The following is a 15946-nucleotide window of genomic DNA, read 5'->3' as shown; positions in this document are numbered from 1 at the left end:
GTGTCATCTGGGTGTATTTGTGCCCCACACCCAACCTGTCTAATCCCTGATGGGCGGGTTGGCTGCATGCTGGGAACTAGTCTGTGCCAGCCAGGAGGACAATTCACTCCTGTTCTTTAGGGGTGAGATTGTCCAGGGGAGGAGCTGTTCCTGCTGACGTACAGTGTTGTGTGACCGGCAAGGCAAGGGTGTATCTAGCCGCATGGCTGTTGTGCCTTTGTTGCGTGTGCATTGCAGAGCCCGGACCCATTCTGGGCAGACACACACTCTGTGCTCTCCCTTAGACGGACTTGACATTGGTTCTTTCTTGGTCTGAGCTAAAGTCTGGTCCCAGTAAAGGGCTGTGGTTGCTGCTGTGTGTGGAATCACACACCATGCGTGCCCCAGCTGCGTTCTCTCTAACCAGTGCTGGGTGAGGGTAATGCCTCTGGCCGTCCCGCCCGGGTGGATCGGGGCGGGCTGGAGAAGGCAGGGGGCGGTGAAGGGGCGGGCTGGAGGAGGGAGGAGGGAGGAGGCAGGAGGCGGCGACGGGACGGATCGGGGCGGGCTGGAGGAGGCGGCGAAGAGGCGGATCGGGGCGGGCTGGAGGGGGCGGATCCGGATGGGCTGGAGGAGGCGGTGAAGAGGATGGAGGAGGCAGGGGGCGGTGAAGGGGCGGATCGGGGCTGGCTGGAGGAGGAAGGAGGCGGCGAAGAGGCGGATCGGGGCTGGCTGGAGGGGGCGGATCCGGATGGGCTGGAGGAGGTGTCTCCAGGAGGCGGCGGGGCGGGCGCTGCTGAGCTCAGCGCGCCGCGGGATGGAGGCTGCCGACGGGGCCCGACCCCGGGTGCTGGTGGTGGGCGCGGGGCTCGCCGGGCTCGGCGCTGCGCAGCGGCTCTCCAGCTCCCGAGCCTTCCCCCACCTGCGCCTGCTGGAGTCCACGGGCCGGGCCGGGGGCCGCGTCTGCTCCCAGCGATTCGGTATCGGCCGGGCCCCGCGGGGAGCTAGGCCCCGACCCAGCCGGGCTGGGGCAGTGTCCGGCGGTGTGCCGGGGTGCGGCGTCCCTGGGGAGCTGTGCCAGACTGGGGGACAGCAGGCTGGGTGCGCCGGGCTCTGGCGCAGTGTCTCTGTGGCGTACAGCTGCCTCTTGCCCTGCGTCCCAGCACCTGTCATTGAGCGGTTGATCATGACTAGTGAGAACAACCACTCTGGACGCTTCTTAACCCTCCCGCGTGAGGGCCCAAGCTGGTCTCTACCTGTTAGAGACCAGGATGAGACCTATTGTGGGATTGGGGAGCTGTGCCAGGCTGGGGGCAGCAGGCTGTGTGTGTGCGCACCAAGTTGGGGGGCAACAGGCTGGGTGGGTCTGAGGCAGCATCTCTGGGGCAGGAGGGTAGGGAGCTGTGCCAGGCTGGGGGGCAGCAGGCTGTGTGAGTCTGTGCCAGTGCTGTGTAATGTTTCCCCTGCCTCCTAGGGAGTGAAGTGGTGGAGATGGGCGCACACTGGATCCATGGACCCTCCAAGGAGAACCCTGTCTTCCAGCTGGCGTCTGACTACGGGCTGCTGGACGAGGAAGCCATGTCCGAGGAGAACCAGCAGATCGAGGTGGGGGGCCACCCCCTACTGCCCGCGGTGTTCTACTCCAACGCGGGGCGAGTCCTGAGCCCAGAGCTGGTGGAGGGGGTGAGGAACCTGTTCTCCACCCTGCTGGACCAGACGCGTGAGTTCCTGCACGTGCCACAGGTCTCTGTGCCCAGTGTGGGCGAGTATCTGCGGAAGGAGATTGCCCAGCAGGTGAAGGAGTGGACGGATGACGACGAAACCAAGTGGCTGAAGCTGGCCGTCCTCAACACGTACTTCAAGCTGGAGTGCTGTGTGAGTGGGACCCACAGCATGGATCACGTGGCGCTGGGGCCCTTTGGGGAGTACACCATGCTCCCCGGCCTGGACTGCACCTTCCCTGGGTGAGTGGGGCAAGCTGGGGCTGGCTGCGCTTTCTCAGCGCTTGCAGGCTTTGAGAGCAACCTGGCGCAGCGTCTGCCCATCCTAAGTAGAGTCCTGCAGAGTGGGAGAGCCCAGCTCCCCCCTTCCAGGCTCTGCAAACAGCCCAGCCTCTGCTTTTAAAAATGTCCCTGCAGAGCAAAGGACTGGCTCTTAGCCCTCTGCCCGCAGCGCAGGGAGCCTGCAGTCCCAGCTCCCCCCCCCCCCCCCCCCCGAACCTGGAGCTGGCAAGGTGAAGGTGGGCTGGGCTTTCTCCCGTGGAAGGCAGTGGGAAAGGCTCTTACAGGTGTTGCATTGGGCCCAGTGTTGCATTGGGCCTGAAGGGGCTGCATCCCTTGTTTAGGAGGAGCTGAGATCTCTTTCCCGAGCCAGAGGGTGACTTAAAACGGGGGATGCAGGCAGGGGAGTGTTTCCATAGTGCTGTGTCCGCGGACAGCTGGGAGCACGGCCCTGGCTGCTCAAGAAGCAGCGACCTTGTCGCGGTGTTGTTTGTGTCGCTGTCCCAGAGGGCAGCGTGGTGTGCGGCTTGCCGAGCCGAGGAACACAGGGGCTCGATGCTGCTCGGCAGGCAGGAGTGGCCTCTCGCTTGTCCAGGGTGGGCTGGTGTTACTCTGCACTGCCAGATGCTTGGCTTGTCCCCTGTGTCTGTGCAAAGCGGTAATAACACTACTGGCTCACTGGGCGGCAGGGTGCAGAGCCCAAGGTGCCAGCCTTGGGGGCAGAAGCCCTTGTGGTGGTGCCATTTTGGGGCACACTGGCCGTAAAAGGAGAGGCCCCCCACACCCCTAGAAAGTTGTGGAAATGCTCATGCGTTGTGTCTCCCGCTGGCGTGCATGTGTCCGTCTGTGTGTCTGTCTCCCCCACTCCCCTTCTTCCCTCTCCAGGTATTTCTCTGGTCTGCCCTGCACAGAGGGAGCCCAGCAGTCATACAGTCGCCCACGTGCTGGGGCACCCCAGTAGTCCAGGGCAGCTCCAGCAGCAAGGAAGGCTGTGAGGGGGTGTCAGGCTCCCCCAGGGAGCAGAGAGGGGGTGAATTAAAGCCCACTCTGCTGCCCCTCTCGCCTAAGCCTGGTCTGGGGCACTGGGGCTGCTCTGGGCCTTTCCCTGTGGGGAGGCAGCTGAACTGGTGTGTGGGTCTGTCTGAGCTTGGGGAGGAGGCCAGTGGCCCCCAGCGAGCCCTGGGCTGATGTGCTGGTGCTGGGTGCTTCCTCTCCTGCAGCGGCTATGGAGGCCTGCCGGACTGCATGCTGACCTCGCTGCCCAAGGAGAGCGTGCTGTTCCACAAGCCAGTGATGGCGGTTCGCTGGGGCGGCTCCTACCGGGAGGAGAGCCAAGAGGGGCGGACGTTCCCGGTCCAGGTGGAGTGTGAGGACGGCGAGAGGTTCCTGGCAGATCACGTCATCATCACGGTGCCTCTAGGTGAACCGCCTCGCGTCCCCCTTGCTCCCGAGCGCCTTGCTCCCATCTGTTCCCGTCGCAGCACCTCTCTGGTGAACCAGACGCTGCCCCGTGGGCTGGCTTGGCCGGGCCATGCCCTGCCTGGGCTCACTGGCCTGTCTTCTGCCCACGGGAAGGGCAGCTCTGCCCTGATGCCCCAGCTGCGGCATTGTCCCTCCTCCCAAACCGAGCCCTGGTGAAACCTCATCGCAGGGTGTTACGCTAGGGAGGAAGGAGCTCTGGTAAAACCCAGCCTCCCCTCCCCCACCAAGTGGCTCTGTGCAAGAGAAACCAAATCGAACTGCATTGTAAAACAAGAACACAAGCTGGCTTTGATTAGTCCGACAGACCCCATTCCCCTCGCTCAGCTGTCCCCTGGGATGTGCTTTGCTAGATCTCCTGGCCCCAGAGAGTCTTCAGGGCAGAGAAGACCCAAACCTCCAGTGTCAAAACCCAGGAGGAGAAAGCCCCTTGGGTGGCATCTCTGTACTTCCTGAAGAAGCTGAGGGGCCCACGCCCAGCTGAGCAGAGAGCACAGGCTGGGCAGTACCAGAGGGTATTCTGGCAGCCACGCCCAGAGGGAGTGGTAGGATAAATGGGGGCAGCCCTTGTGCACACTGAGGGAAAGGCCTTCCAGCTGGTCAGACTTGGGAGGCTTCCCATGGGGAGGGCTGGCCGGGTAGGGCACCCAGATCCCTGCCCTGAAGCTGGGCGAACCCAATCAGTAATCCCCCAGCTGGTTCCCGCAGGGGGCAGATGTGGGAGCTCCCCCACCCCAGAGACCCAGTGTGCAGGACCCCTGAGGGCAGAGACGCGGTTGCATGTCTCACCAAGGGCCCTGAAGACAGCCTCGCTTTTGGAGGCCCCTTGATGGATTGTCCATCTTGGCCCACTGGTTCCTACCATCCAGGCCTGCCCCTTGCCGGATGATCGCAGACACCAGCAGTGGGTCGCAGTGGCCACAGCAAGGGCTCATGCCCTGCGACAATAAGGTGCCCACGGACCCAGCGCCTGGGCACATGTTGTGCCTGCTGCTTCAGCACCAGGGTGGATTTGATTGAAATCAAATTGATTTAAATCACTAGTCAGGAAGACTCGACTTAATCATGGATTTCTACATAAAAGTGCATTCTTGTTGGTTGTTACCAACCTGAAGATCCTGCATGTTCAGACATGTTCCTTTTATCATCTTCAACGCAGCTTCCTCCTGGGAAGGAACACTTCTCGTGATGTTGTTTCATTTGGGCAACCAGGCCTTGCATTTCTTTGATGCACTATTTGCATTTTGCACGCATGCCTGTCTTACCCACAGGTAGAGGAACTTCATTAAAATATTCCCAAACTGGGTCTCTTTTACGGCCTGCTGCCATTATAGGTTTTCCCTTCTAGTGAGAGAATGGTATGGTAGATCTCAAATCAATGAAGGCTACACTCAGAAAGACCTCAGAAAGACCTCAAAACTTCTGGAATATGCTGCTCAAACAGTTTCACTTTTGTTTCTGCTGCCTGTCCCTCCCTTCTCACATTTATCTCCAGACTTCTCCTTGTCCAGATATATTCAGCCCCCAACAATCTTCTATTCATTGAACTTTCTGAAACTTTGCACTTTTAGAGGGAGGTAAGGGATTGACTCTGTGAACACAAATTTGCAGGGGAACAATAGGATTGAAGTGTTATTTCTCACCTCTATATATTATTCATTTATTTATATATTTAAAAACATTTTTGCTCTTAACAAGCATGTTATCTCTGGAGACACAAATCCACAGTTTGAGAACTGCAAAACTAAGCATCTCTGGCGGTATCTTTTAGACTGAGCACTGAGTCCCCTTGGGTAGATAGAAAGATTAACTAATTAATCAATACAGAAGCCCCTGGAACCCCATAAGATTGGATCCCTAATCCATGAACTATTGGAACTCATTTACAAAACTTTTCTTAAACATTACATGAATATAGTCTCATACTATGGAATTAGAATTTATAATCCCTATTCCATGATGAGAAATCTTTGCTCAAGAATGTATCCTAATTAAAACTAACTTTAGATAGGTTTTTTTCCTCAAAAAGCATTTTATCAAAAAAATCCGATTTAAATTTAAAAAATCAGATTTTTTTTTTTTTTTAAATCACTGATTTTTATCCACCCTGTTCAGCACCAACCAAACATGTGACTCTGGGGTGTGCCAGCCACGCCTGCCCTCGCCAGCTCCGTCCTGCTGTAGCAGTGGCGCTGACAGCCCTGCAGGGGCAGCTGGGCAGCGCAGGGATGGAGTTCTCCCAGCCCTGCAGGGGCAGCGGGGCAGCGCAGGGATGGAGTTCTCCCAGCCAACTGCCCATGACCGGAACTGACTCCCAGGAGCAATTGTGTGGGTGTGGAGCTTGGCCAGGTCCCTCTGCCCTGACCTGGTTTCCCTGCAGCAACTGCACGCTCAGGCTGTGGATGAGGCCGAGACCTTGGTGCCGGGTGGCATCCATGCCATGCTCAGTTATACAGAGGCCTGGGTGGTTAATGACGAAGGACCGCAGGCTATCGTAGCCATGCATCCAGAGCAGAGCAGTGGCCCTGGCTGCTTCAAACAATGCTTGTGTCTTTTATAAAGAGCCAAGACTTGGAGGGTGCTGGGATGGCTGGTAAGGCTGCCAGGAGGCGCGTATGGGTCAGTCTGCTCTCTGTAGCAGAGACCAAGGCGAGGGGCTAGCTCCCCTTTTGCAGTCTATCTCAATGTGCCAGTGCCCAGGTGAGGTGGAGCCCATCCAACAAGGGGCTGGGAGGCAGCTCTGTGAAGGGCACCATGAGGGGCAGGATCGCTGGCTATGGCTGCTGCAGCAGTGCCAGGGACAGCAGCAGATTAACTTTCTCTGACCAAGCCCAGGAATCGATCCCGCTGCCACGCTGGGTATAATCTCAGCGGGGACAGATGCCTGTCAGCCAGGATGTGCCAGCTTGCCACATACAAGGGGAACCGAAACCCCAGCGAGCTTGGGAAGGTCAGGGGGTGGAGCGCATGTCGCTCAGCAAGGGAGAGACACAATGAGCTGTCCGCCCTGCTGAGCAGCCCTTGGCAAGGATGCGGAGCAGCTGTGTGAGAGCTATGGGGACCCGCCGAGGAGGAGTGAGGGTGGTAGCTGTATTTGCTGCTCTGGGAGGAGGCTGGGACGTTTGGGTCCTGCCCGCCCTGGCAGGGCCTCCAGGCAGTGCCTCCTGGCTGGTTAAGGGGAAGGCCGTGGTACTCAGAGCTGTTTAAAAATGCTGTTTGTCTCCTGTTTCAGCCCAGCACTGGAGAAGGAAACTCTCCACACCCTAGCTGAGTGTGTGAAAGACTGAGAATGCCCCATCCACATCTCAGCTAGCCAAGGAGTGCTCCCCCAAATGGGACACCCCTGCTATCTCTGCAGCAAAGAACCGCTCCCTTTAAAGCTCTTTCAGCCTCTACCTATCAGGAGCAAAACATGACCCAAGCCCATTGTCTCCCCAGTGGCAGGGCCCTGGATGGATGGCTTCCTGCCACGCCCCCAGCCAAGCAGGGGCAGGGCTAACTGCAGTCAGTCTGGGGATTAAATCTAGCCTGTCCGGCGGGACCCCGCTCTCTCCCCTGAGTCAGATCCCTTCTTCAGCATTCAGGAGGCAGCAAACACTTTTTGTCGTTGTTCGGTTCTTGAAAAGAAGTCATCCAGGAGACTTGCAATGTCCAATCAGAGGTAGAGTTCTTATGAATGTGCAGAAATGCCAAGTGATTTAGATGTTCTTGGCCCATTGTCATTCGCAAATAATTTTTCAGACTGCGCAGGAAACTGAATGATCGCTCAGCGGTGCAGGTTGTAGTCAGAATTGCGTAGCACAATTTCAGGAGAATTGTAACTTTTGACAAAAACGTCACTCAAGCTTTCGTTTTGTTTCAGAAATTGCTTCATTTCGCTCACTGAATTAAGCTGGCAATTTCTCGATCTGCAAATATCACTCAACATTTCTAAATGAAGAGATAGCCTCTCCGTGTTAATGTCACCATGGAAAGCGTCACTTATTGGGACACTGTCCTGTTTTGAGCCATTTACTGCATCAGTTAGATGCTTCTCCAATTTTACTGGGAATGTAAAGCTTTCTGTTGAAAACCTCTGTTCAGTGACAACTTTGCAAGCATCAATGATCCTGACATATGTTTGATGAAAATACTGTTTGGGGTCACTGAAAGTGTGAGGAAGGTGTCATAACTATAAAAGGAAGGGTAACAGCTCTCTGTGTACAGTACTAAAATCCCTCCTGGTCAGAGACTCCAAAATCCTTTTACCTGTAAAGGGTTAAGAAGCTCGGGTAACCTGGCTGACACCTGACCCAGAGGACCAATGAGGGGACAAGATACTTTCAAATCTTGGGGGGGGAAAGGCTTTTGTGTGTGTCCTTTGTTTAAGGGGTTGTTCGCTCTTGGGACTGAGAGGGACCAGACATCAATCCAGGTTCTCCCCATCTTTCTAAACAAGTCTCTCTTATTTCAAAATTGTAAGTAAAAGCCAGGCAAGGCGTCTTAGATTTACTTTGTTTTCTCAACTTGTAAATGTACCTTTTACCAGAGTGCTTATCTTGTTTGCTATACTTTGAACCTAAGACAGAGGGGATTCCTCCGAGCTCTTTAAGTTTGATTACCCTGTAAAGTTATTTTCCATACTGATTTTGCAGAGATGATTTTTACCTTTTGCTTTAATTAAAAGCCTTCTTTTTAAGAACCTGATTGATTTCTCCTTGTTTTAAGATCCAAAGGGGGTTTGGATCTGTATTCACCAGGAGTTGGTGAAAGGAAGGAGGGGGGAAGGGTCAATCTCTCCTTGTTTAAGATCCAAGCAGTTTGGATCTGTATTCACCAGGGAATTGGTGAAAGGTTTCTCAAGGCTTCCCAGGGAGGGAATCCATCGAGAATGGTGGCAGCGGGACCAGAGCTAAGCTGGTAGATAAGCTTAGCAGTTTTCATGCAGGCCCCTACATTTGTACCCTAAAGTTCAAAGTAGGGATACAGCCTTGACAGAAGGCTTCCTTGGTCAAGCCAAATTGGTGGCTTGTGTTTTCTCAGGAATGTAGGATCATCTAAATACGATTTCTTGCCTTATCTACTGTTGTTTCCCAGAAGTGATTGTATGATGAATCGGTGCACATCCCACTCAACACCTCTTGCAACAGGCCAACTTTCTTCATAATGCTTGCCAATGACACGTTTGGGCTTTGAATTTTTGCATTAACATTTTCTACAGAACCCATGGATTTCAGAAGAACTGTTAGTGTAAGGTACATTGAAAAAGATTGAAGTTGCTTCAAGAATCCACTGCATTTTGAGCCAAATTCATCTGAAGAGTGACTAAATTCATCCAGGCAGTTCATCATGGCCTCGTAGTTGCTGAGCAGTGATTTAATTCTGCTGATCCTTAGTGTCCATCTTGTTGGGCACAGTGGTTGTAAAGAAGGCTCCCCTTCACTCTGAAACTCTCTGAATGCTGTCATACGCTTTGATGACTCCCTGAGGGCATTGATGAGATCGTTCACCATTGAAAACATATCACAACATTCTGGAATATTATGCAGGGCATCCTGCGTGGCAAGGTTAAGGGAATGTGCAGCACAGTGCACAAATTCCACTCTCGGCTTTCGATCCTTCACTCTGGCTTGGACCCCAGTAAATTTACAGGACACATGACTGGCTCCGTCGTAACACTGCCCCCAGCAATCAGAAAAGGGCAAATCACACCTGAGAAGTGTATCTTTCACAATTTTGAAAAGAGAAGCAGCATCCATTGTGTCAGTTTGGTAAAACCCAATACACTCCTCATAAATCTAGTCTTTACTAGAAAAGAATCTTAAAGAAAAACTTATTTGTTCATTTCTTGACAGATCAGTAGTCTCATCCATTACAATGGTGTAAAACCTAGAAGCCTTTATCTTTTGCACAATTTGTCTTAGCACCATCATTGCCATCGTTTTGATTATTTCGTTAATAACCTCATGTGATAGCCACTTGTATTTTGTGCAACTAGGCCACTGTCTCAGTTCCTCTGAATTTGTGCTGCAGAGCAACAAGGGCTGCATCAAATTTGAATCACTCTCATTATGTCTACGTAATGCTATGCCTTGTTGAGCTAGGTACTGAACACTGTTACAAATGTTGTGCAGTGCATTCTTAGCTGATTGTGGTTCTTTTCTGTAACTGGCCGACATTAGTGCAGAAACATTGACTTGGATTGCAGAGCAGCATTCTTCATTACCCCTTCCTTGTGACAGGAGGATTTTTTGTGTGATGTAAAACCACGCAATGCGCATCTTGGAATCCAGCTGAAATAAACATTGATTTGGCCTTCGTAGAAAATATTAAGATCTTCTTTTCAGAACAGTTTTTGCAGACTGAGCAAAAAGCGCCACAAGATTACAAGGGCCAATTAGAAGTGGAAAGTCAGAAGCAGCACTCGCCTGCTTCAATACATTATATTTTGTTGTACGCTTATACAACCAATTATATACTTTACTTTAAAGAGTATAAAATAATCAAGTATTGTGCTAAATACCCCAAACTGACCGCCAAATTGAAGCTGCGTGTTTTCCCCCTCAGGCACTCAAACAGTATACGGACGCCTTTCAAATGAAGCCGGATCAGGGCCATATTTGTAAGAGATGCAGCAGTGCAGAGTGGGTGAATTCACGACACAGACTTTCAACCTTCTGCTTAGACGATGATGAGAATAATGCGGGTCTCCATCACAGTCCCGGGTCATTGTCATCATTGCGTATGCAGACTGTTGGAAGACTGCGCATCGCAAAAGCACCTTGATAATTTAGCCTGTTTTCACGACACAGGGTTGCGCTACCTTAAGAAATAAGGTTAAGCATGCCCTTCAAGTTGATGCTCAGTGGACAATTGTGAACAGACATATTGTTCACATCAAAATGTATGTAAAATATAAGCCCAAACATTGGTGGAGCCTGGCCCACATTCCTGAATAGTGGTGGAGCATGGGCACCACAGGCCCATATAACTCGCCGCCTCTGTTTGTAGGGTTCCTTAAAGAGCATCACGAGACCTTTATTGACCCTCCGCTGCCTCCCCGGAAAGCAGACGCCATTAGACAGCTGGGCTTCGGGACGAACAACAAGATCTTCCTGGAGTTTGAGCAGCCGTTCTGGCCACCGGACTGCCAGCTGATCGAGGTTGTCTGGGAGGATGAGTCTCCTCTGGTCGAGGCTGGGACCGACCTGCAGGCCAGCTGGTTCAGAAAACTTATCGTCTTCTTGGTCCTCCAGCCGCCGGAACGGTATGTGGGGGCCTGAGTTGGGGTGTGGTAACTGGCTTCTGGGGGTGCTCTGGGTTAGAACAGATGGTACAGTTCAGCTCACGAGAGTGCCACGCACCAGTCCCACACTTCCCTGTCATTCAGGGGACTGGTTCATGGCAGTGTTGTGGCCTTTTCTCACTGGTGCCATCCAGCAAACTCTACCCACTCAGCCCCTTGAGAACTGTCGGTACCCAGCTAAGTAGGCAGGATACCAGGGAATACAGGGCAATGAATGTTACTGACCAGGCCTTGCAGAATTGATTTGTCTACTCCAGTTTATGTTAAACCCTTGGTTCTTGTCCTTGTAGCAGCACAGAGAATTTTCTGAGTGTGGCCCAAGTGTGACTGGTTCAGTGTTGCCCTCCGGAGTCTGCCGACAGGCAGCTCCAGTACTGCTCAGAGCTCTGCCAAGCAGCCGCAGAGTGCAACTGTGACCCTAAGAGCCCCTAACGCCCACTGACATAGGTTACACTGTCTCCCATCAGACCTTCCAACTCACTCCACCCATCCCTCCATTGTCATGGTATTTATCCAAAGGGTTCTGTCACCCCTGAAAGCATGAAACCAGATCTCTTGCCACCCTGAGTCTGCCCTGCTCCCAGCAGAGTCCTGGCCCACAGCTATTTCCTACTTGTACCAGTGACTCACCGCACCTGGGAGTTTTGGGCCACAGCACCTGCCAGCTGTGCCTCAGTTTCCCTGCCGGCTGAAGCGCTAGCCTGCAGCTTTCCTAGCATTGCCAGATTCCCACCATTCCCAGCAGCCATCTTTGCTTTCAGTGGAGTTGTGGCCCCCAACTATTTACCTAGGTATACCAGAGTTCCCCCATGCCTAGCAGATCCTCTCTCTGGAATGTTTCAGAGTAGCAGCCGTGTTAGTCTGTATCCTCAAAAATAACAGGAGTACTTGTGGCACCTTAGAGACTAACAAATTTGTTAGTCTCTAAGGTGCCACAAGTACTCCTGTTATTCTCTCTGGAATGAAGCTGCTCACCTCTCTTTTCTTAGGTATGGGCACGTCCTCTGTGGCTTTATTGCTGGGAAGGAATCTGAGTACATGGAGACCCTCAGTGACGCTGCAGTTCTTACGGCCTTAACTGATGTCATCCGTAGACTGACAGGTAACCCCCCCCCCCACGGGCCTACATGTGAATTCTTCAGTTAATTGGCCTGAGCTTTCAAAGGGACTAGTGATGTTGGGGCCTCGCTGCCTGGGGCCTCAGCTTGACTTGCCTTAAAGGGACCTGCTTTTCAGCAAGTGCTGGGCACCCCCGCTCTGGAAATCAGGCCTCTCCCTGGTGCCTCCAGCTGAGGCCCCCAAAAGCACTAGCCCCTTTTGAAAATGGAGGCCATGAAACAGGAAGCCGAGGGCTCCACGCCATCAGAGTCCCACCGTAGGAAGTGAGCCACCCACCACGCAGGGGAGAGCTCGCCTGGGGCGATGGCGGCTGTTGAGATTCCAGCTTTGCTGCGTTAGTTGAAGTGTGAGGCCCCGCACTGGTTCGCAGAGCTAACTGCGGAGGCAGGCGCCTGTAGGGTGTGGAACGGTGAGCTGGGCTCTTCAGCCATGTCCTGGTTTGTAAATGATGCGTAAGCAGATGGCATTATCCCCCTCCTCGTCTGCTAGCACAGCCCCTGCATGCTGGGTGGGATCCCAAATTACCCCTTCCTGCATGGCCCCTTATTGTTCACTTTATAGTCCTGAACTGGAGCTAATGTGACTCACCTGGTCTGGTTGCTAGGATGAGTCGCAGACCAGCTCTGCATGTCTGTGCAGAGTCCTAGCGCCTGACACCCTATGAATGCTGCTTGTGCTGTGAGATGCAGGCCCCCTTGCTGGGTGTTCAGCTGCTGTGTTTGTGATTCAGGGAACCCTCACCTCGCCCCGCCAAAGAAGGTGATGCGATCTCAGTGGCACAGCGCTCCCTACACCAGGGGCTCCTACAGTTACGTGGCCGTCGGCAGTTCAGGAGATGATATTGATGCACTGGCTCAACCCCTTCCCGAGGATGCAGCTGACCCCCGGGTAATGGCTTTGCTTTCACACCTGGGTACAGTAGCAAAGGAGTGCAGTGTTCCTTCTGCACGGCCTGTGGGGTGAACAACTGCAATTGCCGTGGGGGGCTGGAGATGGGAATTACAGCAGCTGCCTTTGTTTGATTGTGACGGTCCTGTCTGATGTCTGTCTCTCCCCCCCCCCCCCCCCCCGGTCTCTCGCTGCTCCCTCTGGTCTGACTGGTCAGGGCCCAGCTGGTGCCATTGTCCCCCTCTGCTGGGGGATGAAGCGTTTCTCCCCGGTTGGCTGGCATAGCGTGGGGCATTGCAACAGGCTTCGCCGCCATGGGGAAATCTCCCCCCTCGCACTAGTGCAGCCGGAGTTCTGGCAGGGCTAACGAGGGGATGGATGACACACCAGACACTGGCATTTGTCAACTCTGAGCAGGGGTAGATGTGCTGATGGCAAAAATGCCTAATCCCTGGCTGCAGCACAGCACCAGAATGACAGCTACAGCGTTGGCGCATGTGCCAAGGGAAATGGGGAGGGCAGCTTGGCATTGAAATACCCAGGGAATCCACTGCTTAACAAAGCCCCATTCATCGACAGCTAAACTAGAAGGATGTGGGATCTGGGCCTCTCCCAGCCATAATGAAGCTACAGGTCATGGGTATATTGCAGCAAAGCCCTTATAAACGGTTCAACAAAATGCCCTAGGCACCATGACCCGGGGCAGGTTACCGGGACGTTTGCTGTCCCCAGCGTGGGAAGTGCCATGGGAGGTGTGGTATACGTAATGCGGTGCATGCACAAAGCTGTGGCTGCAGTGGAGTAGTCCCCCTCTCCGGTTCTGTATGCATCACATGTCCTGTTGGAAGCTGGACGATTATCCCTGAAAGGGGCATGCAGTCGCCTTTCCGCATGAGTCCAAGAACAGTGTGATTAACCCTGCAAGTGCTGTGCTGGGCTCACGCCTGCTTCTGCTCTTCCCATTGCAGCCGCAGCAGGTTCTCTTTGCTGGAGAAGCCACGCATCGGACTTTCTACTCCACTACGCATGGGGCCCTTCTGTCGGGTTGGCGGGAGGCCGACCGTCTGCTCAGCCTGTATGACACGTCTGAATCCCACCAGCACAAGCCTCGGCTCTGATACCGCTTGCTCGCTTCTCCCTGCTGCCGGGATGTGGTGGCTTCTGGTTTCCAGCTCGTTCCTCAACCTCGTTGCCAAGGGAAAGGGGTTAGTTTGTCTCTAGCCGGCGCGCCCGCTCTTTGTGGCTTGTCTCTCTGATCTCCCTGCGATCAGACTAAAGGCAAGGTAGCTGTAGGCTTGAAACCAGCACTGGGAGCTGCAGCACCCACACGGACGAGGGGGACTGGGGAATTGAAACGTCACCTAACTATGCAATGGAGTGCTGTCAGTAGTAACAAGTAAATCTCTATTGTTAGGGCTTTGCGGTTGCAGCTTGTCTTCTCTGCCTGCTCCTGAGAGGAACGTGGTAGCCAGGATGCTCCTGAGACAGGTGGTGTAAATGTGTGACCCACATGTCAGGCCACAAACCCCGGTCGCTCCTGAGCCAGGTGGTGTAAACATGTGACCCACGCGCCAGGTCACAAGCCCTGGATGCTCCTGAGACAGTCGGTGTAAACGTGTGACCCAAGCCCCGAACACTCCTGAGATAGGCGGTGTAAATGTGTGACCCCTAAGCCCTGCTGAAAGCAATGGGCAGAGTCCCATTCTCTCCAGTGGGCCTTGACTTCAGCTCTGACATTCCCATCACCAGGGTGGGAAGTCGGACTATGGAAGGGCTGTGTGAAAACTGGCGGCTGAATTTCCCGTTGTCCTCTCCAGGGCAAAAATGGGTGGATCCTTGCCTGGCTGAGGGGTGTCAGTGTCCCAAAGGCCTGGTGGCCCCGTATCCAGTATGGCCCTGCCCCCAAGGTGTGGGGAGGATAGAGCTGAATGCTATGCCCCTCAGCCTGCCCCACAGACACCAACAGCAAGTCCAGGTAATACAGCCCAAGGGAAACCTAGGGGCAGCCACCTCTCCTGGGCCATAGCGTGAGTTCTCCATTGTCTAGGAGTTTGTTTACCCCGTCCCTGTGACTGTGCAGACAGGAGGGAGAGGAGCACTTGGCTCTCGTTGCTGGTGCCCAAAGGCCTGGAAAGTGCTGTTCCTGTTCAGAGCAGCTTGTGGGGGGCGAGCATCCCCTCCCCTTGCCAGCAGGAGACACCAGCACGAATCTTACACGCGTCCTGGAGTGTGAAAGCACAGTCTGGCCTCAGCTTGTCTGCTCCCTGGAAAAGATTAGTGCCAGGTTAAAATTCCTCCAAACTCGGCTGGGCTGTTATCCACTCAACCTGCCCTGATTTAAGCCATGTACAAGTCAGAGGCCATGGAGATGAGCAGCGGGAGCCGGGCCAACAGCAGATGCGGCTGTGGTGTACTCACGCCGTGCTGCAAGGGTGGGAACGGCAGGGCCAGTAAGGATGCCCAGGTTGTGGAGTGGAGATGAGTGAAGGGTGGAGTTAGCAGGGGCAGACATGCAGCGGTGGGTGGAGGCTCTTCTCACCCTGGAGAGCTGGTGTCAAGTAAACTGAAGCCACTGATCAGAAGAGGCATGCAAAGGGCAGTTTCTGCCTATAGCCATTGGGACCCCCACAGCAATGTGACTGTGCAAGAGGGGACTAGGAACACCAGCCCCCAGCACTCTGCTAAGCTGGAGGAGTCAGCCCAGCCCTGGGAGGAGACAGGTGGATTTAGCACCAAAGCGCAAGTTGTTGACAAGAATCGCAATGTAGGGTGCATGAGAGTGGGGCAGAACTGAACTCCAGGAGGGGGTAGGGGCTCATTTTCTAGAGGGCCAGGCTGCTGGCAAGAAGATCCTACAGCACTGAGATAGCAGGGAAAAGAGGAGAGTGTAGGCGTGAGGAGAGGGGAAGTGAATCCATTGAAACAATCTAGGACACAAGGAGGGAGCCAATTCCTTGCCCTTCCAGGAGGGAGGGCTGATCTGGATGCTTGGCAAAGGGAAGGAAGGAGGGTCTGAAATTAGCGTGGGGTGGTGGTAAGGAAAGGAGCAGCTAGTTTTGATGTGGGATACTGTCCTGTCTAAAATGACACCGGGAACAATTCCATTCCACAGCCATCACCTTGCTCTTGAGCCAGAAACCCCAATGCCCTTCTGTCCCCCTCCCAGAGCAGCACCAGCTGCTGTGCAACCTCCCAA

The 15946-nt window shown here is 54.1% G+C and overlaps 1 protein-coding gene across 1 annotated transcript; it reads left to right on the top strand.

The window, feature by feature from the left end:
- The first annotated feature begins 796 nt into the window (after positions 1 to 796).
- Positions 797 to 14166, top strand: PAOX (polyamine oxidase). The gene is made up of 7 exons (XM_065407777.1): positions 797 to 959; positions 1454 to 1943; positions 3200 to 3399; positions 10449 to 10704; positions 11733 to 11845; positions 12593 to 12750; positions 13719 to 14166. The coding sequence occupies exons 1-7, from the start codon at positions 797 to 799 to the stop codon at positions 13866 to 13868; spliced, it is 1530 nt and encodes a 509-aa protein (XP_065263849.1). The 3' UTR covers positions 13869 to 14166.
- Positions 14167 to 15946: the final 1780 nt, after the last annotated feature.

The sequence above is a fragment of the Emys orbicularis genome, chromosome 7 (genome assembly GCF_028017835.1).
Source record: "Emys orbicularis isolate rEmyOrb1 chromosome 7, rEmyOrb1.hap1, whole genome shotgun sequence".
Lineage (NCBI taxonomy): Eukaryota > Metazoa > Chordata > Testudines > Emydidae > Emys > Emys orbicularis.
The sequence above is the reverse complement of the archived record's forward strand: the minus strand, read 5'-3'. Positions and strand labels throughout refer to the sequence as shown.